Source organism: Neltuma alba, unplaced genomic scaffold (genome assembly GCF_004799145.2).
Source record: "Neltuma alba isolate B1F8T4 unplaced genomic scaffold, ASM479914v2 tig00012081_pilon, whole genome shotgun sequence".
NCBI classification, from domain to species: domain Eukaryota; kingdom Viridiplantae; phylum Streptophyta; class Magnoliopsida; order Fabales; family Fabaceae; genus Neltuma; species Neltuma alba.
The window spans coordinates 1,164,348-1,185,511 of NW_021636640.1; the positions used below are offsets into that span (position 1 = coordinate 1,164,348).

Genomic DNA, 21,164 nt, shown 5'->3' on the forward strand with positions numbered 1-21,164 from the left:
GACATTCCGGTCGGGGATTATAGAAAAAGCGGTGATGGTAAGTTTGGTAATTAGCACTGATCAACATTAATTACTTCTCAATAACAGCAATCAATTATCAAGTTCAAAAATCAAATTCTCTGGGATGGCTCCAGTATTCACTTGCGTTCTAAATCAAAATAGGACGTAAAAGCAGGATCTCTAATTCAGATGGCTAATCACATTGGTTAATAAGTTCAAGGTATGGTAACATCTGCTTGATATCATTTAATTCATTAAATGATTTTTTTTTTTTGATGAAATGATTCATTAAATGATTTACTTGATAACGATTCACTATTCACTAATCACCCTAGACGCTGCGTCCAAACAAAGGCAAGAAGGTTTTTTTTTATTTTTTTATATTGGAACATTAGCCACCATAGTTGACTACAGTGTTTTATCAGGATTTTTCCCAGCATTTCTGAATTTTTTCTAAATGCATATGTATTTACACATCACCTGCACATATATCCTCAGCTAAACTCAAATGACAATTGGTACAGATTCTATTATAGGCGTAGATATTGATTTTATACCATTATATATGCACACACATTAGAAAAAATTAGTTCTCAAAAACCACCTTCCCTCTCCATCCCAAGAGAAGAAAAAATATAAAGAATTAAATCAAAGAATTTTTTTTTTTTGGGGATAAAAAAATGAGATTCGAGAAGCGCTGAAAATTACAATAACAAAGTGGATAATGAAAAGAGATAGGTCAGTAAGTAGTACTGTGGAAGCGTCTCGTCAAAACGTGAATCAGTATATATGGAGTTTAGGGCTTGAGATGCACGACATCATGCGTTGCTAGCAGCCCTGCGTAGCCCTCTCTCCCTCTCCCTCTCCTCCCCAATCCCTCTTTCCCTCTCCTCCCCGTCTTCTATCTCCCCCCGCAGGCACTCACTCTTCCTCAGGCAAGTTCTTTCTGCCTCTCGGTTTCACTTTGTCATTTCAAACGAATGTGCTGTGCGTCTGCTTTCTGCCGGATATCGCGATGTCTAGAGAAACTTTAGGGATGTGAAATTGGAAATTGGTGCTAACCCCTCACCATTCTTCATCCTACTTCGTCTAGATTCGGGATTTTAATGGATATTTCAGTTTCATATATTCACTTGGCCCTGTTAGATTCACTTCAAGATTCGATTTTTTACATTTATCTCTTAGGTGCAAGCCTCTCAATTTATCTCGTCGTTTAATGTTTAGTGCAATCTTTCTGGTTTTCAAAAGAAATTGAAACGGGAGTGAGTCTTTGCATTCAGTCTTAAATGACTTCACTCACTGGGATTCAGATCAGTGCATATTAGGGACCGTGAATTGGAAACCGAAAAGCTGATGAAAATTCTTCTCTTTGTACAGGTTGGTTTACAATGACAGAACCTTCGAAAGTCATTCACATTCGAAACGTGGGACATGAAATATCCGAAGTACATTCTCATTCTCTGATTTTAATAACTGGCATTAGTTTTCTTAGTATGATCAGTTTTTATATATATAATTTGTTTTGATTATGGACAATTTCTTTAGTTTCGTACATTGGCACAGAGAGAAGGGACTGGTGGAAGCATGGCTCTAAGTTTTCAATTTTTCCTTATTGTCATAATTTCTCTTTGCCGAAGAGGAGATGTGTGTGGGTTCGATTCCTGCAATCCCTCCTGTGCCCCCTATTCATGTATTTAATAGCACAAAGTATTATGGATGTTGTCCTTAGTTTTGTACAGTGGCGGAGAAAGAAAGGACTGGTGGGAGCATGGCTGCAAGCTTTTAATTGATCCCGCGCCCCCATTAATTTATTTAACAGTATAAAGTACTCCTCCGGTCCTAATTATAAGACCCAATTAACTTATTTGAGGAGATTAAGGAAGTAAGTTAAGTTGGTTATTTATAATAAATAAGTGTTGTCATTCCTAAAATATCCTTGCTAATTAAGTATATTGGCTAAAACTATCATTATTAGAAGGATTATCTTGGAAAAAAATGCATAAATATAAGAGACAAAATGGATTGGGGTCTTATAATTAGGACCAAATAAAAAGTCAAATGGGGTCTTATAACAAGGATCGGAGGAGTATTAAATAGAGTTGACTTTGATAGTATAGTGTATCCCTGTTCTTGAACAACAAGAAGCAGCTGCATCAAAGTCTTATCCCATTAGATGGGGTTGTCTACATGAATTGCACGGCATCCTTATGCTCTATGAACAACCAAATGTTTGGATGGATTGTTAATCAAAAGATCTCCTTCAAAAAAGAAAAAAATGTTGAACCCTCAAAGAAAAAATTGTAATTCATTTCTAATTAATTTCTAGTTAATTAAATCAAACCTCTTTTTTTGTCAAAAAAAAAGAAAAGTAGCAGAGATAGAATTTGAACCGGTGACCTCAAGGTTATGAGCCTTACAAGCCCTGCCCCGCCCTGCCCTGCGATAAAGAGAAGACTTTTAGAACTAACGAACAAACAAAGATTTAAAGTGTTTATACGTCTTTGGCCTCCCAAAATTTATGCTAACCTTTTGCTACATATGCTTTTTAATTTTGGCCCCTCTTGTAACCAAATCGTTGTTTTGCCCTTCACTCTGTTTTGAGGTGGCCAAAATAATGATTGTCAATGCCAATGGATGAACGCTAAAGCAAGATGAACAATTAAATTCCACTACATGTTCAGGTTCTAAAGTTCTTCAAGTATTTACAAATTTTACCTTGTTTGGTTGCAGAATGATTTGCTTCAGCTGTTTCAGCCTTTCGGAGTCATTACTAAGCTTGTCATGCTCCGGGCGAAAAATCAGGTTTTCTTTTTCGTGCATTCGGGGAAGATTTCCTGTCTGCCCAAAAGTCGAAGTTTGCTGCAAATTAATGTTTGTCCTGTGTAAATACTTGCCATCATTGCAGGCTTTACTCCAAATGCAAGATATTTCTTCAGCAGTTAGTGCTTTACAATATTATGAAAATGTTCAGCCTAGCATAAGGTAGAAGTTGACTGCTTATTTTGGCTTTAAACTGTATGGGCTGTTTATAATGATTTATAAGGAACTTGATTCTTGGTCTCCTTTTCAGAGATGAAAAAAACCACTATATATTATCATTGATATAAATGTTGACTTAATAGTTTAGTTCTCCTTTTCTTTTCTTTCCAGGGGGAGGAATGTTTATGTGCAGTTTTCCTCTCATCAAGAACTAACTACAATGGATCAAAATCAAGGACGAGGAGATGAGGTTGGTATCTTGGGTTTCTATACATGTGAATTGAGATGTTGGCCAAAAAAAAAAAGTGGAGTGAGCTCAATTGTGGTTGTTTTGATGTTTGCACAAAGCAGAAGTGAAGTGACCTTTTTGTAGCATTCGCCCTTGTTTTAATCTCTTCCTGACTCCCCTGGATACTTTATATTTTTTAATTTCCTTGGGTTTAGTTTGTTAAACCGTTATGCTCTTTCTCTTTTCCTCTTCAATCATGTACTTTTCTATTTATTCTCCTTTCTCTCTATCTCTCTTCTCTCTCTATGCTGTTCTGCTGTCGGGAACTCTCTGGATGCGCAGCCAAATCGAATACTCTTAGTTACAATTCATCACATGCTGTATCCTATAACAGTGGATGTGCTGCATCAAGTGTTTTCTCCCCATGGATTTGTGGAAAAGATTGTCACATTTCAGAAGTCAGCTGGTAGAATTTCTCAAATTTCTCCCTTTCTCTTTCTTTCTGTTCTTATTAAGTTCTTGGTTCTTGTCGGTTTCAAGCCTTCTTCCCACGGACTAAGTTTTATTTTTGTCATGAAATTATTTCTTTTAAAACATACACGTTTATCAATGGAAGCGAGAAAAGTAACAGGTTAAGTTTCTTTGACGTTAATGAAACTGTTTTTTTTTTTTAATCTTTAATGTCAAGGAAAGTGCTTCAAATATTTTAATAAATATGCCCCGTGATTTCATATGAAGCTTTTTATTGGCTATATGGAATGGTCGATAAAGATTATCCTTTCACTTGAGCGATGCATGTATTGTCAGTATGGATGTTGCTGACTGTTTCATCCTGCATTTGCCTACTCTGTAGGTTTTCAGGCTCTCATTCAGTATCAGTTGCGCCAGAGTGCTGTTATTGCTAGAAGTACACTTCAGGTTGTTTTAACACTCACTGAACATTTTTGTTGTTTTCTTTTTTTTTTTTTGGGGGGGGGGGTGTGGTTGGAATTAACTCTGACATCGTTCCTAAAATAATTGATTGTATTTTGAAATCTTCTAGGGACGCAATATTTATGATGGTTGCTGTCAGCTGGACATTCAGTTCTCAAAGTAGGTTTTACTTACTTTAACAATGTCATTGTCTGCTGGTTTGTGAGTTTAAAGATTTAATTGATGCTTCTGCACTAGTCCATTTTCACACCCGTCTCCATTTCCCTTCTTATCCATTTATTTTGGCATGGTGTGAACTTCTGATTCGTTTTTATTGCAGCCTTGACGATTTACAAGTGAACTACAATAATGACCGTTCAAGGTGATTCTGTCAATTCCTTTTTTATGATTTTGTTTGTATACTCTTTTATCATCTTACATTATTATTGCCGTTTATCAACCTTTCACAGGGACTTCACAAACCCAGGTCTTCCTACGGAGCAGAAAGGAAGATCTTCTCAGGCATGTTTTGTGGAAATTTCTTTATCTATTATGAATCAAATCTTCTCAATTCATTCTTATAATGTTTTAATTTTTTGCTGAATTCTCCGTACAACAGCCTGGATATGGTGATGCGGGAAGCATGTATGCTGTTCAAAGTTCTGGTGCCAGGGCAGGTGCTAATCTTTGAAATTCCATTGGTGGGTTTATTGTGTCGGTCAAACTGCACTATTTCTTATAGTTTACTAATGCGTATATTTTTTTTCCCAGTTGGCTTTTCACAGGTGGGTGTTATTCAGGCCAGGTTGAAGTATCAGTTGAGTTTAATCGTGAACAGACTTCTATGAAAAGTAGCACTAGCAATATACGATGGCTGATGTATCTTCTTTTGCTAATTTTTTTCTTATATTGTGGATGTACTTATTGCCTGGTATGTTTTACAAATCGTGGAAATTTGACTTTGTTGAAAATTGAAATTTTAAAAAGTCACCAAATATTTTTTTTTTAAAAAAAATTTTTATAAGCTGGTTTTGATTTGGGGAGGGAAGGGAGTTTGATGGACCCTCTGCCATTTTAACTGAACAATATTTTTTTTCCCATAGATGACCCTTTTGTATGGTTAAAATGGATAAACCTGATTTTGTTAGCACATCAAGCTTACTTATCACCTCAAGTTTTGATTGTTGTTATGCATGCGAGTTTTTTAACCAGAAGCCATGTGTGGGAGTGAACCCTGTTTTTTGTCAGTTACTTATATAATTTCTTTTTAAGCATAGATGGCAAATGCTGCAGCCATCGCAGCTGCCTTTGGCGGAGGTTTGCCTCCAGGGATAACTGGGACAAATGACAGGTGTACAGTTCTTGTCTCAAATCTTAATCCTGATGTGAGTACTTTTCTGAAGAATTTTGTTCTTGGTTGAAATATGTCCGTCTTTATTTGGCTAATATATTCTCTATTTCAGAGAATAGATGAGGATAAACTCTTCAACTTGTTCTCCATTTATGGGAATATTGTGAGGATTAAACTTCTCCGAAATAAGCCAGATCATGCACTTGTTCAGATGGGAGATGGTTTCCAAGCTGAATTGGCAGTGCACTTTTTGAAGGTTCGTATAATGTATAAATTTTAAACTAACATCTGTATTTTCATTTGGACTATGATTGGAGTATATTCATTTCAGTGATAATTTTTCTCTAACTATTATTCTTAATCATAATCATTGCATGTTTTTTTTATAATTTTTAATCTCAAAGATTACTATCCATATATTTTTAGGGAATTTATTATAAAGTTTCTCAGATTATTTTGCAGTTAACCAAAACTTGCAATTTTCTTTATTTAGACATTGTTTATGTTGAAATTCTGTATGAATGTGTTTCTTTCGGCTAAAGATGCTCTAGCTTTGAGTAGTTCACTGAACCTTTCAACCATGATATATAGGGAGCCATGCTCTTTGAGAAACGATTGGAGGTCAACTTTTCAAAACATCCAAACATAACCCAGGGTCCCGACACTCATGAGTACCTGAATTCTAATCTCAACCGTTTCAATCGCAATGCTGCCAAGAACTACCGTTACTGCTGCTCTCCCACAAAGATGATCCATTTGTCTACTCTCCCTCAAGATATCACTGAAGAGGAGATTGTGAGCCTTCTGGAGGAACATGGAACCATTGTAAACAGCAAAGTGTTTGAAATGAACGGGAAAAAGCAGGCCCTGGTTCAGTTCGAGACTGAGGAGCAGGCTACTGAAGCCCTTGTGTGCAAGCATGCCAGTTCACTTTCTGGCTCAATAATCCGGATTTCGTTTTCCCAGTTACAGAATATTTGAGACTTAGTAACAACTGGGGTAAGGGTTGTGAATCCTAGTAGGGATAAGAATTCTGAAATTTGGCTAGGGTAATTTTCATGCAGATGACAGTCTTCTTCTATGTTGTCTTGTAATTGTCCCTTTGCTTGCAACTTAAATTATAAGACCTGCTCTTGGGCTATTTTCTGTTCTTAATCATTTGTCTTCTCAACTCCATTGCCTCTACTAGTTTTCTTTAGGCTGCTAATATGGTAGGGTTGGGGTAGATTTGTTATTACAGATGTAGTGCCCTGAAGAAGAAAGGGGAAATCACTGCTGCCTTTAAAAAGAGGGATTGCTTTTTGGAGTTAACATTTTTGTTGTACATGTTTCATAAGTCAGGTCAGTCAGGCCAGTTTTGGTGTAATCTCAATCCATTATCTAAAGTCTCTAGCCCAATTGATTAAGGAGCTATATTTGTTTTTCGCGGATGACTGTGTCTGTTCTGCTGTCTGTCTCTCCTCTGCTTCAGCTTCTTCCATTTCTGTTGACTTCTCCCTCCCTCCCTCCCTCGCAGACATCTTGACACTTTCGCTATGCTTCCTTTGTCTTCCTCTATGGAAGACTGCTCTACCCTGCAAACGTTACAAATAAACTAGTAGTATCATTTTGACCCATAAAATTATGAAAATTTGTAATTAGATCTTCATGGTTTGAAGACTTTCAATTATTAGTATTCCTCCATTAATTATTAATTTTCATAATCACATCCGACAGTATTTTATATGAGCAATTCTTGTAACATTATTTTTGAACTGAAGACACTTTGTCAAAAAAAAAAAATTACTCCTTCCGTTTCTTATTATAAAAGTCATTTGATGCTTATAGCATGTTTCTATATATAAGAAATACTTAAAAGTTGTTTCTATTTTTTTGTATTGATTTTCTATTTTACCCCTATTTATTTTGTCTCCAACTCATACTCTTTCTCCCTTCCATTTTTTTTTCTTTTAATAATTTAATTGTTCTCTCTCCTTATTAATGGGGGCATTGTTGGAAAAAACTTACTTTTTACATATTAATTGTTCTCAACTAATTTTAACTGTTTTTTTATCAACGTGATTTGATTATTTATCTCTTATAATAAAGAACAAAAAGAGTAAATGAAATGGAATAGGTTGGTTATCGTGTTCTCGTGCCCAATTGAAAAGTTGTCAGTACTTTGTCCAAGGGCAAGTAAATTAACACCAAAAGGTTGTTTTATTCTAGGGAGAATTACAATTAAGTCTCATAAAAGAAAAATAATTACTAAAAAGTCTTAATAACAACCTTAACTACCTATAATGACAAGTTCTATAGTGAGAATGACAACTTCTGAGACTTGTTTTTTAATTGTTTTGCTTGCTTGAGACCTCATTGTAATTCTCCTGTTATTTTACCCCTCAGACATAGGACAATTTTGTGATTTTTTGCTAGAAAACACGTGGGCATTTATATTTTTCTAAAAAATTTATACATATAATTTGCTAGAAATTGATGATAAATTAATAAATTATACTTTTTTCAAAAAAATAAAGTATATATTTAGTCATTTAACTTTATAGAGAGTTTTAATTTAGTCTTTTAACTTTAAAAAATATACTTTTAATCCTTTTATCCCACGACTATCAACAAAAAATGACGATATTGAGATTTTAAATATCGATAAAACACGCCTAAATGTTAGCATATTAAGTTTATTTTTCAAAACAATCATGATTGTCACAAAAAATCATCATTTAATTCTACCAATTTTAGATTAAAGGACTAAATATATCTTTTTTAAAGTTAACAAACCAAATTAAAACCTTATATAAAATTAAAAAACTAAATGTATACTTTAGCCTTTTCAAAACCTTAGGATTTAATTTCAAAAATAAAAATAAAAATTTGTTTTTAATAAATTTTAAAAAAATGTTTTCATTAAGAATTGTATTTAGATTTTAAGAATATTAAAAATTGATGCTCGTAATTTCAGTAAAATAAGAAACGAAAAAAAAATTAGCTAGAGGTCTCATTTAAAAAGATTAAGGAGTCCCATATAAAAGTTTTATATTTACTTATTTTTTATTTGGCAACTAACGGTAATTTCCCGCAAAGTACTAACGATAATTGGCACCCAAAAAGACATTTGTCCAGTTCTCTTTCAAACCCGAGTTCTTCGTTCGATGGATTCATACGCTGTCCGACTATACTACCCATTCAAGCTCAAGAATTGCAGTTCTTTTTGGAATAAAACTCCTCAACTTCATTTTCTCTCTTCATCTTTTCCTTCAAAGAATTCTCGCACGCTCTTCCAGCTGGAAAACAGCAGAGGCAGTTCAGCCCACAAGAACACTGCTTTCGACGACGCTGCTTTTGAGGCCGAAAGGCTCCGCCTTGACGCCGAGGCTCGGGAAACCATGGCAGAGACTTCCAGGAGAGAGATGGACCGCCATAATGAAGACGACCCGAAAGCTTGGAAATGGGTAATCCGAAAGAGAATTTGGGATACAATGGAGGCCCAGAACTTCGCCCAAAACCCGCGACCTGTTCACCATCGGATTCCCAATTTCGTGGGTGCTTCAGTTGCTGCTTACAAGGTTAGCGCTCATTTCATGCATGCTGCATCTACTTTGAGTTTGTCTGAGAAGAAAATACGGTGAAGATTCTGGCTAGTTTCACACCATTTTTAATTTGTTTTTGAAAGATTGCAATTTGCCCCTGGCTTTAAACCATACGTTTCAATGACTTTAATATACACTTTTTCTGCTTGCAAAATTGATAAAAGTGCAAGAATATGATTTAAATTGAAATCCACTCAAATGCGACATATGGTGCCATGATTTGGGTGAATTGACTGGAGTCATGCACATTGAAAGTGTTAAAATAGCTCATGGTTGTCCAAATCAGCAGAATTTAACAACTTAGCAAAAATGGTTCGACACCAGGAACTAAAATACAAGCTTTCGAAGCCATAGGATTAAATTGCGAACTATTAATATGGACTAAATTTAAAGTTGAGCAAGATTATAAGAACCAAGAGCTAATTTAGTTCACAGTGAATTTGCCTTTTACGAGGGGAAGCGGGGATAGTTTGACGGGGTTGGGTAATGATTATTGGCTGATAGATGTTGTTAGAATTTAAGTGGAGTTGCTTGATGTGGATTTTGGCAGATGAGGGAGCTCGATGTGTTTCGTGATGCACAATGTGTGAAGGTTAACCCAGATTCTCCTCAAAAGCAAGTCAGATTTCTTACTCTCTCAGGTTAGCTACTTTATTTGTAATTTGTGTGTGAGTGTTGGGTGGTATGGCTTGCTTTCGAGGGTCTTCTTGTTTGATTGATGAACTGCTGACTTCACTGCTAAGATTTCTCCATTTGTCCTATGTCTCGTGTGTGTGTGTGTAAAATAACGAACCAATGATAGGAGGTCTGCAAACTTTGATAGAAGATTCTAATTTTTAATACGCTGGAAGGAAGAATAGTGGGGTGTTAGTATCTGCCCATAACTTTGTTTGTTTCCCACCTAATCTTAGGGCTATGAAATCTGGAGTCCTGAATGCTTTTCTGAATGACTTCCCATTGGCAAATTAAGTTCATTTTTGTGCTTAACGATGTGACTGCTCTCCCAGGATGAGCAGGTTCAAGTTAGCGGTCCATAATCTCGTGTTATGGAATGTCTAGTCTTCTAGATGTTTATGATTACATCACTACCGTTGAAATATCCATGGTGAAGTTGAAGTCTTTAATTCACTCTACTGTGGCTTATAGCAAACAATTGCCAGAGGATTTATTAGTGCTCTTGAATTAAATTTGGACTACAGTGTTGTTTGAAAGATTTATCATAAATAATAGTTTTAATATTGTGCATAGTATCAAGAGTTAAATGGGTAGTTTCTGGTAATGGTTGTGGCAGTGGCAGAGATCATAGTGGTGGTGGTTTAACGGTTTTACCTTTTTACCTTTCCTTTTCTTGGATGGATCTTGACAATGATTCGTGTTCTTTTTTAAATGTGATGAGAATATTTTAATTGTTTTATCATTTCCTGTGCAGATGGGAAGAAATTGTTAACTCCTCAGCCACGGCTGAGGACTGGATTTTTCTCTGTTCTTGAATCTAATATGTTGACCCCGGCTGCCATCAAAGAAGCCTGTACCTCTGTTGGGGTTGCCAAGCACGGGAAGCCAATTGGATTAGATGAAAAGTTAAAGGTAGATCTTATTGTCATTGGATCAGTCGCTGTTGACCCAAAAACCGGGGCTCGATTGGGAAAGGGAGAGGTAATGTTGCACATGCTTTGGTTTTCTTATAACTTATATCACCTGTACACTAGCCTTTGTGTAAGAAGGTAAAATTGTAATTGATTCCAGACTTCAGTGTTTGGACTTACCTACAAAATATGAACTCTTTTTGGCATCAGTCATCTGTGTGGACGCCTGTTCATTCCTCTAATTTGAAGAAAAACCAAAGTTGGTGCTGATCAGTTCTCAATGTATTATAGGTTATTCTATAGATGGTATTCTAAATGCTTTTTGAGGTGAAGCTACAAGATATGGGGTATAATTTATTTGGCTAATGAGTGACCTTTTAAATGCGATTATATTGGATCTTGAACATGTATTTCTCTTTAACTCAACTGAGAAGGGTGAAATGCAGGGGTTTGCAGAACTTGAGTATGGGATGCTGCGTTATATGGGAGCTATTGATGATTCAACACCCGTTGTGACTTCTGGTGAGTGTTAATCACTTTGCTTGTTGTATTCAAAAGGATTTTCTTCTGCTTAAACTTTTTTTAGACATAATTTCCGTGGCTAGATCAACCCATTTATAATTTTGCTTTTCTATTTTTCAAGTGAGCATATTATCATAAATTTAAGTTCTGTATTAAAAAAGCTGACACTACAGTTCTCTCTCTTTACATTTTTTTTTTATCTAATAACCCCAATACTCTAGCATTTTATTACTCCCTCCGTTCCTTATTATAAGAAACAAATAACCGAAGTACGTTGATTAAAAAAACAGTTAAAATTAGTTAAGAACAATTAATGTGTAAAAAGTATAATTTTTTTCAAAAATGCCCTCATTAATAAGGAAAGAGAGCATGAGAGAGAACAATTAAATTATTAAAAGAAAGAGAAGTGGGAGGGAGAGAGAGTGAGTTGGAGATAATAAATATGAGTAAAATAATAAATCAACACAAAAAAGTAGAGACAACTTGTAAGTGTCTCTTATATATAGAAACATGCCATAAGCATCAAATGTCTCTTATAATAAGGAACGGAGGGAGTACTAAATATGACCGGTGTGACAAGCTTAGGAAATGCATTGACTCTTTGATTAGTCTGTTTCATTGTCTTATTTTTCAAAAATACCACGGCTATGTTTTTGTATGATTAAACTTTATTTTTTTTTCCCTCATTAATTAAAGCCTATATTGTAATACAAGAAGTGCCATTGCAGTGCATGATTGCCAATTGGTGGATGATATTCCGGTTGAAAAGCTGTTAATCCATGATGTACCTGTGGATATCATATGCACTCCAACACAGGTTATTTTCACCAACACATCAATTCCGAAACCTCAAGGTTGGTGTGATTATGCACTTTTTGTTTTTTCATTAGTATCAAACTATGGGTTTTTTTTTAGTGACAATTCAATTGACGTGAGGAACGAGCCTTTTGCTTGTAGATCACCGAGATACCTTCTGAGGAAAGTGCAGCGCTGATACTTATGAACTGGCACGCCTGACTTTTTCCCTTATATCATTCAATTTTCCAACTCCGTATTCTGAATTACTTTTGGACTTGCATGGACCGTTAAGCCTATCTATGATGAAGTCCATGTTGTTATCTTCTTTTGCTTTTGGATGTGAAACACAAGGTTAAGATCATCTGGAAGAATACTGGAGAATGAAATCTTGAATGTACAATATCAATGAGAGAAGAATTTTATTTTGAACAGAGACACCAATTACATAAATCTCTTCTCTATTTTCAAAACATATATAAACTTACTCTAAATAAATTGCCAACCTTCCTTGAAAATGGAGAGCAAAGTCCTCGAGCTGTCTGTCCAAACACACGCACAAGCCTTCACTGACTTTTGCTCAAGAGAATTCTACCTAGTCGCCATCAGTTTTGAAAATAGTTAAATATCTATGTTATTTCAACAAAATTTAATGATGGCATGTATAATGTGTTGTAAGTTATTATTGTATTGCAATCTTTCATTTCCGTTTCTTTAATTTTATATTACAGCAAGTATGAACTATTTCCAACTGTGAACAGTGTAACCCCCCCCCCCTCCACTCTGATGTCAGTTTAGGGATATTGTTAAAAGACCAACTAAAAATATTTGGCTACAGGGATTTATTGGGACAAATTATCTCCTGAAAAGCTTGGACAAATTCGAATACTTAGAGAGCTCAAGAGGAGGATCGAGCGACAGACTAATCAGAAACTTCCTACTGGTCCCTCAGAGAAGTTGCCTCCCACGGCTCAACGAAGGCGGTAACACTGCATATGTGAGTTATTCTTATTGGTGGATTGATGTAAATATATGTTCAGTTAGTCAAATTTAAAATATCTCCTCTTGTATGTGAGCTATTGATGTTTGAGCTACAATATTTTGGAATTCTAATCCACAGGGAAAAAGAATTGCAAATCATACAAATGTTTGCAGTATACAATATTTAAGAGTCAAAATATTGTTTCATTGGAATTTATCTTTGTTCTTTTTGGTTAAATGTTTCGTTGGAATTTCTATTACATAGATCCGGCTCGACTAGCTTAATTCATCAACTTCTTTTTTGGCTAACTCTATTTCGACTAACTTTTGTGCATTACCATTGTAACTGATTAATTTGCGTCTTCTTTTTATAACAAACTGAATGGTCTTGGTTTCTTTAGTATCAATGACCGAGAAATCCTGGACCACAAAATTGTCACGTCTTTCCCTTTAGATAAAAACATGGCTTCCTTATTTTTCTGTCTTGAACATCAATTTTGGCGAACCATGTTAGGCGTAGAAGCCATGCGTGTATGTGTAAAAAAGGCGTATAAATGGGCATTGGCCAACCACACTCTGTCTCCGCATAAATCTGAATGCTGATTCAGGGTTTTCTATGTGCTTTGTGTGCAAGTTTAACTACATCTTTTCCATTTTGTTGTACATTGTGCCAACCCTGAGTCTGGCCTGCTTATGATGGGGAGAAGGAAGTGTGTATTTGCAAATTGGTCCCCCCATCATGTCTACTAATTCAAGAGAGAGCATGTATTAACATCAGCACTGTAGCTGTGTCAAATGAATAGATGATACCAAGTGGCATTATGCAAAGAACAAGCATTACAAATTCAAATTAAATTCTATATATTTATGTAGTCATTTATTCAAAAATAATAATAATGCAAATGTAACACTTGTATTATATCTCCACATCTATTAGTCCTCTGATGACTCATTTTTTAATATAAATTATACTACAAAATGGGTCTTATATTTAGAACCAGAAGAGTATCATTTATCATACTTCTATATTTTATTTAAACTTTAATATATATTTATCATCAAACATCAATATAGAAAATATGGTGAATCACACTATCCATAATTTTAGTATTATAATATTCGAATTAATTTTACTTTTTCTTCTAACATTTTAATGTCGGAACCAAAAACCATACCCCGAACACAAAATAAGCCAGCATAAAGAAACAGCAACAGTCAACAGAGCTAGTAAAAGGCCATATTAAACGACTGAACTATAAGAGTATTAGGGCACCTTTGTGTTCTAATCATTATTCGAGTCTGTTTGCGGGGGATGCTACTGGGCCTTGAAAACCTTGACCCACCAGAGCCAGGACAGCATAAAAACAATATCTATGAACAGAAAAATCAGGATCCAAATCTTCACATCTGCACAACAAGTAGATTGCAATCACAAAGTTTGAAATAATTGCCTTATCCAACAACATTTTATGGGCCTCCCCTTGGGCAGAGGGAGTCAAAGCAACAAGTTAAACTTTGGATGTGAATCATTCTTAAGGTAATGTGAGTGGTCATTTCTTTCTTCTTAATAACCTGAAACCGAAATTAGCTAACTGTTTATCATTGGTGAAAAATGGTAGTGAAATTTGAACCTTCCTTCTCCGCTGGTTGAATCATCAGATAATTGGCACAATTTGTGTGCAAAATATGTTACCTGTAACATAGGTCAAAAGAGATCAATATGCCCCTTTCGTGGGCATCTTTCTCTCCAACCATATTTAGCATGGAGTCGTGATATCAGAGTCTGATGACTGATGATTCATTTTTCTTCTTTTAGTTCTTTCAGTTTAGATTCTCACTATCACTGGGGCTCCCCTAACACGATCGTATCATATCTGGTCTTTCTTTTCACCTTGTGACTGATCGTAATGCTTGGAATGTGCCAGAGATAATTACTGTTTTCTTTGTGGAAAATGACTTTTGATATTTGTGTCTGAATAGTAATTATGACACTAGTTTTGTTGATGTGGATGCTTTTGACATGAGCTAGAGAAGAAGACTAGAACTGACTCAATTTTCGTTCTGAACTTCTTGGGGGAGGCGCATCTTAGATCTTTTACATTCTTACATATTAAAAAAAAAGAGTGATACAGAAAAATGTGACTATGTAAGGAACTCAAGTTTCATTTGTAATCCCATAATTTTTTGTTTTTCCAACCTGTTTCTCTGAATATGTTATATGCATTTGTTTTCTAAATGTAAATGATCCAGACTTGAATGCTAGGTGGGGAGATATGGCTTTTGTCTGGAAGTCAAATACTATGAGTCATACATTGAATTTTTAACTTGCTGGTTTTATTCTTTTCCCTCCACCTGAAAAGTTTTGTTGCTTTTTTCTGTGAAGAGATATCGAAGCAATAGTAGATTCGATAGGGACGTCTAATAGTTGGAGGTCAGCGTAACGATTTATTTTGTCAACTCAACGACAACTTGGTTTTTCTTTTAACATTATGTGATGTTGATGCTAGCATGAGAATCATGTGAAGATTTTCATACTGTAAGTTCAAGGAATCAATTGTTCTTCGAGCACTTTTCTGGTATAATCTTGTTTGACAGGGGAAATATCACAACCGAGACAAATACTTCGTTGTGGACTAATAACAGAAAAAAATTCTCATTACTTGAAAGGAGGATTAGATTAAAGAGGATCAGCCTATCGTACTTTTCAGTAAAAAAGTTATTGTATTATGATTAATACTGGCCGCTCTATAGCTTGATTAACCACCTGCTGTTCAGTGGGCCCTTTCCTGCAAAGTGTAGCACAAGTTGATCCTTTGAATCTGCTCATGACCGCAGCGTGCATATTCTGCATATTCCTTAATGGACTTTATTATTTGTAATATATTTTATGGCTTAATCGGCTGTGAGTGGACTTTATTTCTGAAACCGTGTATACCAGTTATAGTTAGTGCCGGAGGCTCATTTGTGGAAGACTTTGAGATGCTTTGCTTGTGTTACAAGTCATAAGGATTTTAAGTTCAAATAAGGTCATAGGTATCTTGTTTAGCTAAAGTTATCCTTGAATAGACAGGACTTAAAAAAGTTTTAGACATTTGCGATGCAAAATCAAAATATATGTGGTCAATTATGCAGACTCGATCCTCCAAAAGATAAGAAGATGAAATTGATGAATAGTTATGTTACTGTAAGCAAGTTAGAGGCAAGGTCCACTAAAAATTTCGGCCGACCTACTTCTATGTGCGTTTGTAATGAGTTTTACTCTATCTGATTAGTCCAGATCTACTTGGAAATGGTCCTTGCTTATGAATGAATTATTAGCGGGCGCAAATATGACTAGATATTAGAAGAGACGACATTTTAGATTGGAAATATGTATGCAAAGAAGATAAGACCTTTGAACAATGGTCTGATTAGTGAATGTATACTTCTGTAAGAATCTTATGCAGAAAGCTGTGAAGCAGAAGCTCTGTTAGAAAAGAATTGCCTCTGTTTTTGACGCCTATCAAACATTAAAATTTGATACGCAATGACACAATTTATTATGTGAAACTTAAAATTTTATACAGATACTTCAAATTTAATTTGCTTGAATTTTTATGTCCATATGTTATATGTTGTCACCATGGAAATAAAGAAGAGGTCAAAATAGACAAGATTTGGTTGCGCATGGCTCTGTGATTGACGTGCATCCTCTATGATGATGGTGAAGTCTTCAATTTAAGCTGTGCAGATCTTATGCTATCATTACAGATTGCTACTAGCTATCTTCTTTTTTGTTTTGTGTTTTTGTATGTGGATTTAAAAAATTTGCGGAATTCCCTCTTCCCTCTCTCCACTCCAAATAAATCGTTAGTGGAGCTTTCATGATGCAGGATGCAGACTGAAGTAGCCGCCCTTCTTTTTCACGTATCATAACCTTTTCCCTGTGTTTGTTTGTTCCTTCTTATTTAGGTAATAAAGAATCTCAAAGAGTGTGCTATTAGGTCGATTTGGTTGGTCCATTGATGGGGAATCTGTTTCTCTCCTTAACAAGGTAAGAGATACCTTTCTATGTATGTAATATTCGTATATTGATCTAGGAATACAAGTATTTTGGAGAATTTTGATGTACTTGTAATTTAACATATTTGAAATCAATACGTTGAATGCCTAGTTATACTTTATATTATCTTATTCTTAATCATGCTTATCGTTTGAACTGAAAACACAAAAATAATTCATCATATTACCTTCTTTTTTTCCCTCCTAATTTCATACTTTCCAGTGTTTTCCTTTTACTAAAAGCCACAGGATTTGGCAATAAATTCAAATAGAAAGTTAGTGCAGAATCTGCTTTCCTCTGAAGTATTCTTCATCTAGAAGCCCTTTTGATCTCTTTCTTGTTCACATTTCATTCCAAAATCATCTTCACCTTGATCTCCTTATTGATTTTTGCCTAGTTTTGAAAACAAGGAAAAAAAAATCTGATTATGAATAGTAACTATAAAGAATCTAATTTGTTTCCGTTCTGATTGTAGGATTACGAAAATTGCAAGGATTATCTCTGATCTTGATTAAGATGAGATTAATCCTCTGCTCTCAAGTTAATCTCTGGTCAAGATAGTATTTGCCAAGCCAGCTTCTAATTAGCATTAATTACGCCGCCGCCCTGTCTAATCTGGACTTAATCTTTAAGCCACTTAGTCTAAAAAATCGGCTGCTTGACACATTTCTTCATGGAAATTAAGTACAAAACCTACCTCGTACCCATGTGACAAGCATACTTGGTCCAAAGACTGCACCTGGACATATTCTTTTTTGTATTTAGAAACATGAAGAAATATTGCGAAAATAAATAAAGAGAGAGTTGCACAGAGTCCAACTAATTGTTTGGACAAAGTTGAATACAGGTTTTATATTTTATTCCACTAATTTAATTAATTCAATTAAACCACAATTTGATTTGAGGAATTAATATTTTATATTCCCCAAATCGCAAACTACTACTGCTTTTTTCTTGTCCGAGCCAAGCGTGCTTCCGGGATTATAAATATCTTTTTGTCTCCAATCTTTTTCTTTCTGTCTCCTCCTTCGTTTAATTTAAATTGAAACAAGCAAGGTTTGGTCTGCTTTTTTGTCTCATCAAGTAAAGAATTTGGCCCTGTTTTGTCTGTTCTATGCAACATCAGGAATTCTTTACCCTCTAATTTGTTTTTCGGAGCAAGTTTCAAGAACACATTTTTACAAATTAAACTTAATCCACATAGAACAGCCAGCCTTTAATTAAACATGAGAGATTAATTAGTACACGGAAGCTAACAAACTCAAAATATTCTGGAAATCGAAGGATGATAACGACATTGACGTATTGATTTGGAAAGAGGAGTTTCAATTCATGGAACCGTTCCCACTACTTTACACTTTTGAGAAGGAAGGAATCGGCTTTCTTCCAGGTAAAGATTTAAAGGGAAATCAGATTAGAATGAAATCAAAGTCTAGGTTTAGGGTTTGGAAAGTGTTGGCTGGTTCGATTGAACAGAGATTGATATTATTATTATTATTATATTATTAAATATTCAAGCGTGACCAGATCACAGTCCTTTGATAATTATAAATGTGTGCGTGGATAGAAGATACTTGCAAGTACCCTCCTATTTGCTTTGTTTTGTGCACGCTTGGCTCATTCCATAGCTTTCTTGCAGACCCTAATGATGCAAAACCCAGTCTTTACCTTTATTTAATTTCTCTCTAACTAATACCACCTAAAGATACAAAAATAGTTAATTTTAGATGGATAGAGAGAAAGTAACTTTAAAATTTAGGGACTGAGTTAAAGAAATCAAAAGATTATTTTTCTTTGCATGTCAAATTTTAATCATTAAATGACAGTTATTTTCTCTGGGTATTAATTATAAATAATTAACTTATATTTTAAAAAATTAATTAATACAAAAAGTCATGAGATCAAAATTGGCTCCTCCGCCTATTAAGGGACCCATTAATATCTCAAATGATGTTATCTTTATATAATCATTGATAGCATGTTAACTTTTGAGGTCAGAAACATTTTTGATTATATCCAAATGAGTTATGGGTACTTAAAAAAATTGTGAAATAATTTAATTAGAGTTAATACTATATCTAGTTCTTAAAATTTGGCTTTATTTTAGTTTTGGTTTCTAAAATTTGATCTCATTTGATCTATCAAAAGATTTTTTTCCCTAAATAATGTGTTTTTAAAATCGGATACATATATATGGATCACTTGCTTGAAATCTGATGTGTCATGGGATAACTACTCTTAAAGGGCAAAAAAATGATTGCCGTGAACAATGTGCTTGATTTTTATTTTTATATTTATTGTGCCGGATTTGGGTACTTTTATTTCCCAGCCGAATCCAAACAAAAATGGCATATCGCAGAACTTATCAGGATCGAAAACTGGATCATCCTTCACGCACTTAGGGACCCATTAGTCATTAATTAATTGTTTTATCTTGTCTTTTAGTAGTAGGATAGTAGGATCCTTCCTTGAAAATTTATCTTGTCTTTTAGTAGTATAATAATAATAATAATACTTGAAATACAATTACCCCACTCAACAACAATTGCCGCTCAACTCATGCCCCTGTAATCTAAATCCATCGTTTTTTTTTTCCCATACAGTATATAATATTTAATACTATTACCGATCAGATTTGTTAAACGTTTTCCGACACGTGTATAAATAAGAATGATAAAAAATTTTATAGAAATTTTTTTTAAAATCCTCTATTGAATTACTCTTCTAGTTTTATTTATAGGGCACTGCAAGAAATTTTTATGTGGATATACATTTTTACCTTTCATTTATTATTATATTGGCTTTATTTACATGAGATATAATATATATTAGATAGGGATAAAATTAAAAAGTTATTAAATTTTAAATGAAAGTTAATAAAGTTTAAGGTTTTTTTTTGTCTGTGTAAAACATATTAGAAGTGACTTATAAATAAGATTAAAAGAATACTTATTACCAAGTATCTAAAATTTATTTAAACATCCAAGTAAAACGTATTTTTAGCAGGTTCGAATTTTTTTGGTTATGTACAATAGATCATTAACTGGATAGAATAAAAGACATTTGCATGTAATTAAAGATATGTTACACGTAACTAAATAAAAGTCACGCCCGCTGAGCATGAGTTGTACTAGCTCAATTCAAGTCCTTTCAAGTAAATTTTTTTTATGAATGGGACTTTTCTGCAATTTTTTCAAAATTGCAATACATAAAATTAAAGAATAAAAATATCTGCCGGAAATATTTTTAAAATATTGCTGACATCAATAGCAAATGCATCACTAATTTCCATAACTTAATTAAATCATATTATTTCACATGCAATACATGTTTAAAATAATAACCTGATATAAAATTTTTTATTGGAGAATATTGATTTGAATAAAATTTTAAATTGAAAACTTTAAATTTTAAATCCAACAGTACGAAAAGTATATAGAGTATACACACACATGCATGTGTACTAAAAAATAATACTCGTGCTACTGGTATCATAAAGAGAGACACAGAACCTAATCCGGACTCAGTTTGCACATTATTTATAAATAGTTAATTATAGAAAATAATCTCAATGTTCAAAAATATATTAAAAAATGAATAGTCCTTTACCACGTGTACGCTACTTTAAGATTTTAATTTGCATGACTTGTCGGCATGCCCCAACAGCTTTAGTTTGAGAAATTGGGTTATAAATGATTGAAACGAAATCATGCATCACATTAAATTAATAATTTTTTAAGAACATGTAATAATTAATATGTTTTTATAAAATTCAAGAAGAGGTAACTAGTTTATCAAACCAGCATGTACGGGCTTCGAATTTTTGAGTACGAGGGGCGTTAAGGTCCTAGAGCTAGCTAAAAGTAATACGAGGATGCCAGTTTTTGACCTTGCAGAGGTCAATATATATATATACTCCTCTGATTCTTAATATAAAATCCATTTAATTAATTTGATTAGATTAAAAAAGTTAGGTAAATTAGTTAATTATAAGAAAAGTAAAAAAAATTTCTAAAACACCATAATCATTTTTCTTAATACCTTATCTCCCTCTTCTACTTGATATAGTTGAGAGAGTATCAACAGAGGTAATTTAAAAAAATTAATAAATATGAAAAATGAGTTTTATATTTAGGATCAAAACCAACTCAAGAATTAAATTTTGTATTTAGGACAGGAGGAG

General features: G+C 34.1%; 2 protein-coding genes across 4 annotated transcripts; both read left to right on the plus strand.

Annotated features, from left to right (window-relative positions):
- The first annotated feature begins 827 nt into the window (after positions 1-827).
- On the plus strand, positions 828-6,901 carry LOC114722099 (polypyrimidine tract-binding protein homolog 3). Its single transcript, XM_028908034.1, has 15 exons — positions 828-935; positions 1,378-1,445; positions 2,731-2,802; positions 2,906-2,982; positions 3,151-3,229; positions 3,551-3,674; positions 4,062-4,126; positions 4,251-4,300; positions 4,461-4,502; positions 4,591-4,642; positions 4,740-4,797; positions 4,892-4,905; positions 5,398-5,505; positions 5,584-5,727; positions 6,063-6,901. The coding sequence occupies exons 2-15, from the start codon at positions 1,389-1,391 to the stop codon at positions 6,450-6,452; spliced, it is 1,332 nt and encodes a 443-aa protein (XP_028763867.1). The 5' UTR covers positions 828-935; positions 1,378-1,388; the 3' UTR covers positions 6,453-6,901.
- Positions 6,902-8,603: 1,702 nt separating this feature from the next.
- Positions 8,604-17,112, plus strand: LOC114722076 (5-formyltetrahydrofolate cyclo-ligase-like protein COG0212). 3 transcript variants are annotated; one of them, XR_003738130.1, is made up of 8 exons: positions 8,604-9,031; positions 9,606-9,696; positions 10,485-10,711; positions 11,088-11,163; positions 11,892-12,017; positions 12,797-12,955; positions 16,557-16,642; positions 16,891-17,112. XR_003738130.1 is itself a non-coding variant. In XM_028908001.1 (7 exons), exons 1-6 carry the CDS (start codon positions 8,618-8,620, stop codon positions 12,943-12,945), a joined length of 1,083 nt encoding a protein of 360 aa, XP_028763834.1. In that variant the 5' UTR covers positions 8,604-8,617; the 3' UTR covers positions 12,946-12,955; positions 16,891-17,112. The 3 variants fall into 3 exon arrangements, 2 of the variants coding, with proteins under 2 accessions (XP_028763834.1, XP_028763833.1); XM_028908001.1 differs by lacking the exon at positions 16,557-16,642; XM_028908000.1 differs by lacking the exons at positions 16,557-16,642; positions 16,891-17,112 and having other exon boundaries at positions 12,797-13,177.
- Positions 17,113-21,164: the final 4,052 nt, after the last annotated feature.

Bases quoted from the DNA above. Each gene is read 5' to 3' on its own strand.
- LOC114722099 (XM_028908034.1), top strand. From the start codon at position 1,389: ATGACAGAACCTTCGAAAGTCATTCACATTCGAAACGTGGGACATGAA. The intron at 2,983-3,150 runs GTAGAAGTTGAC...TTTTCTTTCCAG, and splicing joins AATGTTCAGCCTAGCATAAG to GGGGAGGAATGTTTATGTGC. The intron at 4,127-4,250 runs GTTGTTTTAACA...GAAATCTTCTAG, and splicing joins TTGCTAGAAGTACACTTCAG to GGACGCAATATTTATGATGG.
- LOC114722076 (XM_028908001.1), top strand. From the start codon at position 8,618: ATGGATTCATACGCTGTCCGACTATACTACCCATTCAAGCTCAAGAAT. The intron at 9,032-9,605 runs GTTAGCGCTCAT...GGATTTTGGCAG, and splicing joins CTTCAGTTGCTGCTTACAAG to ATGAGGGAGCTCGATGTGTT. The intron at 11,164-11,891 runs GTGAGTGTTAAT...GTGCCATTGCAG, and splicing joins AACACCCGTTGTGACTTCTG to TGCATGATTGCCAATTGGTG.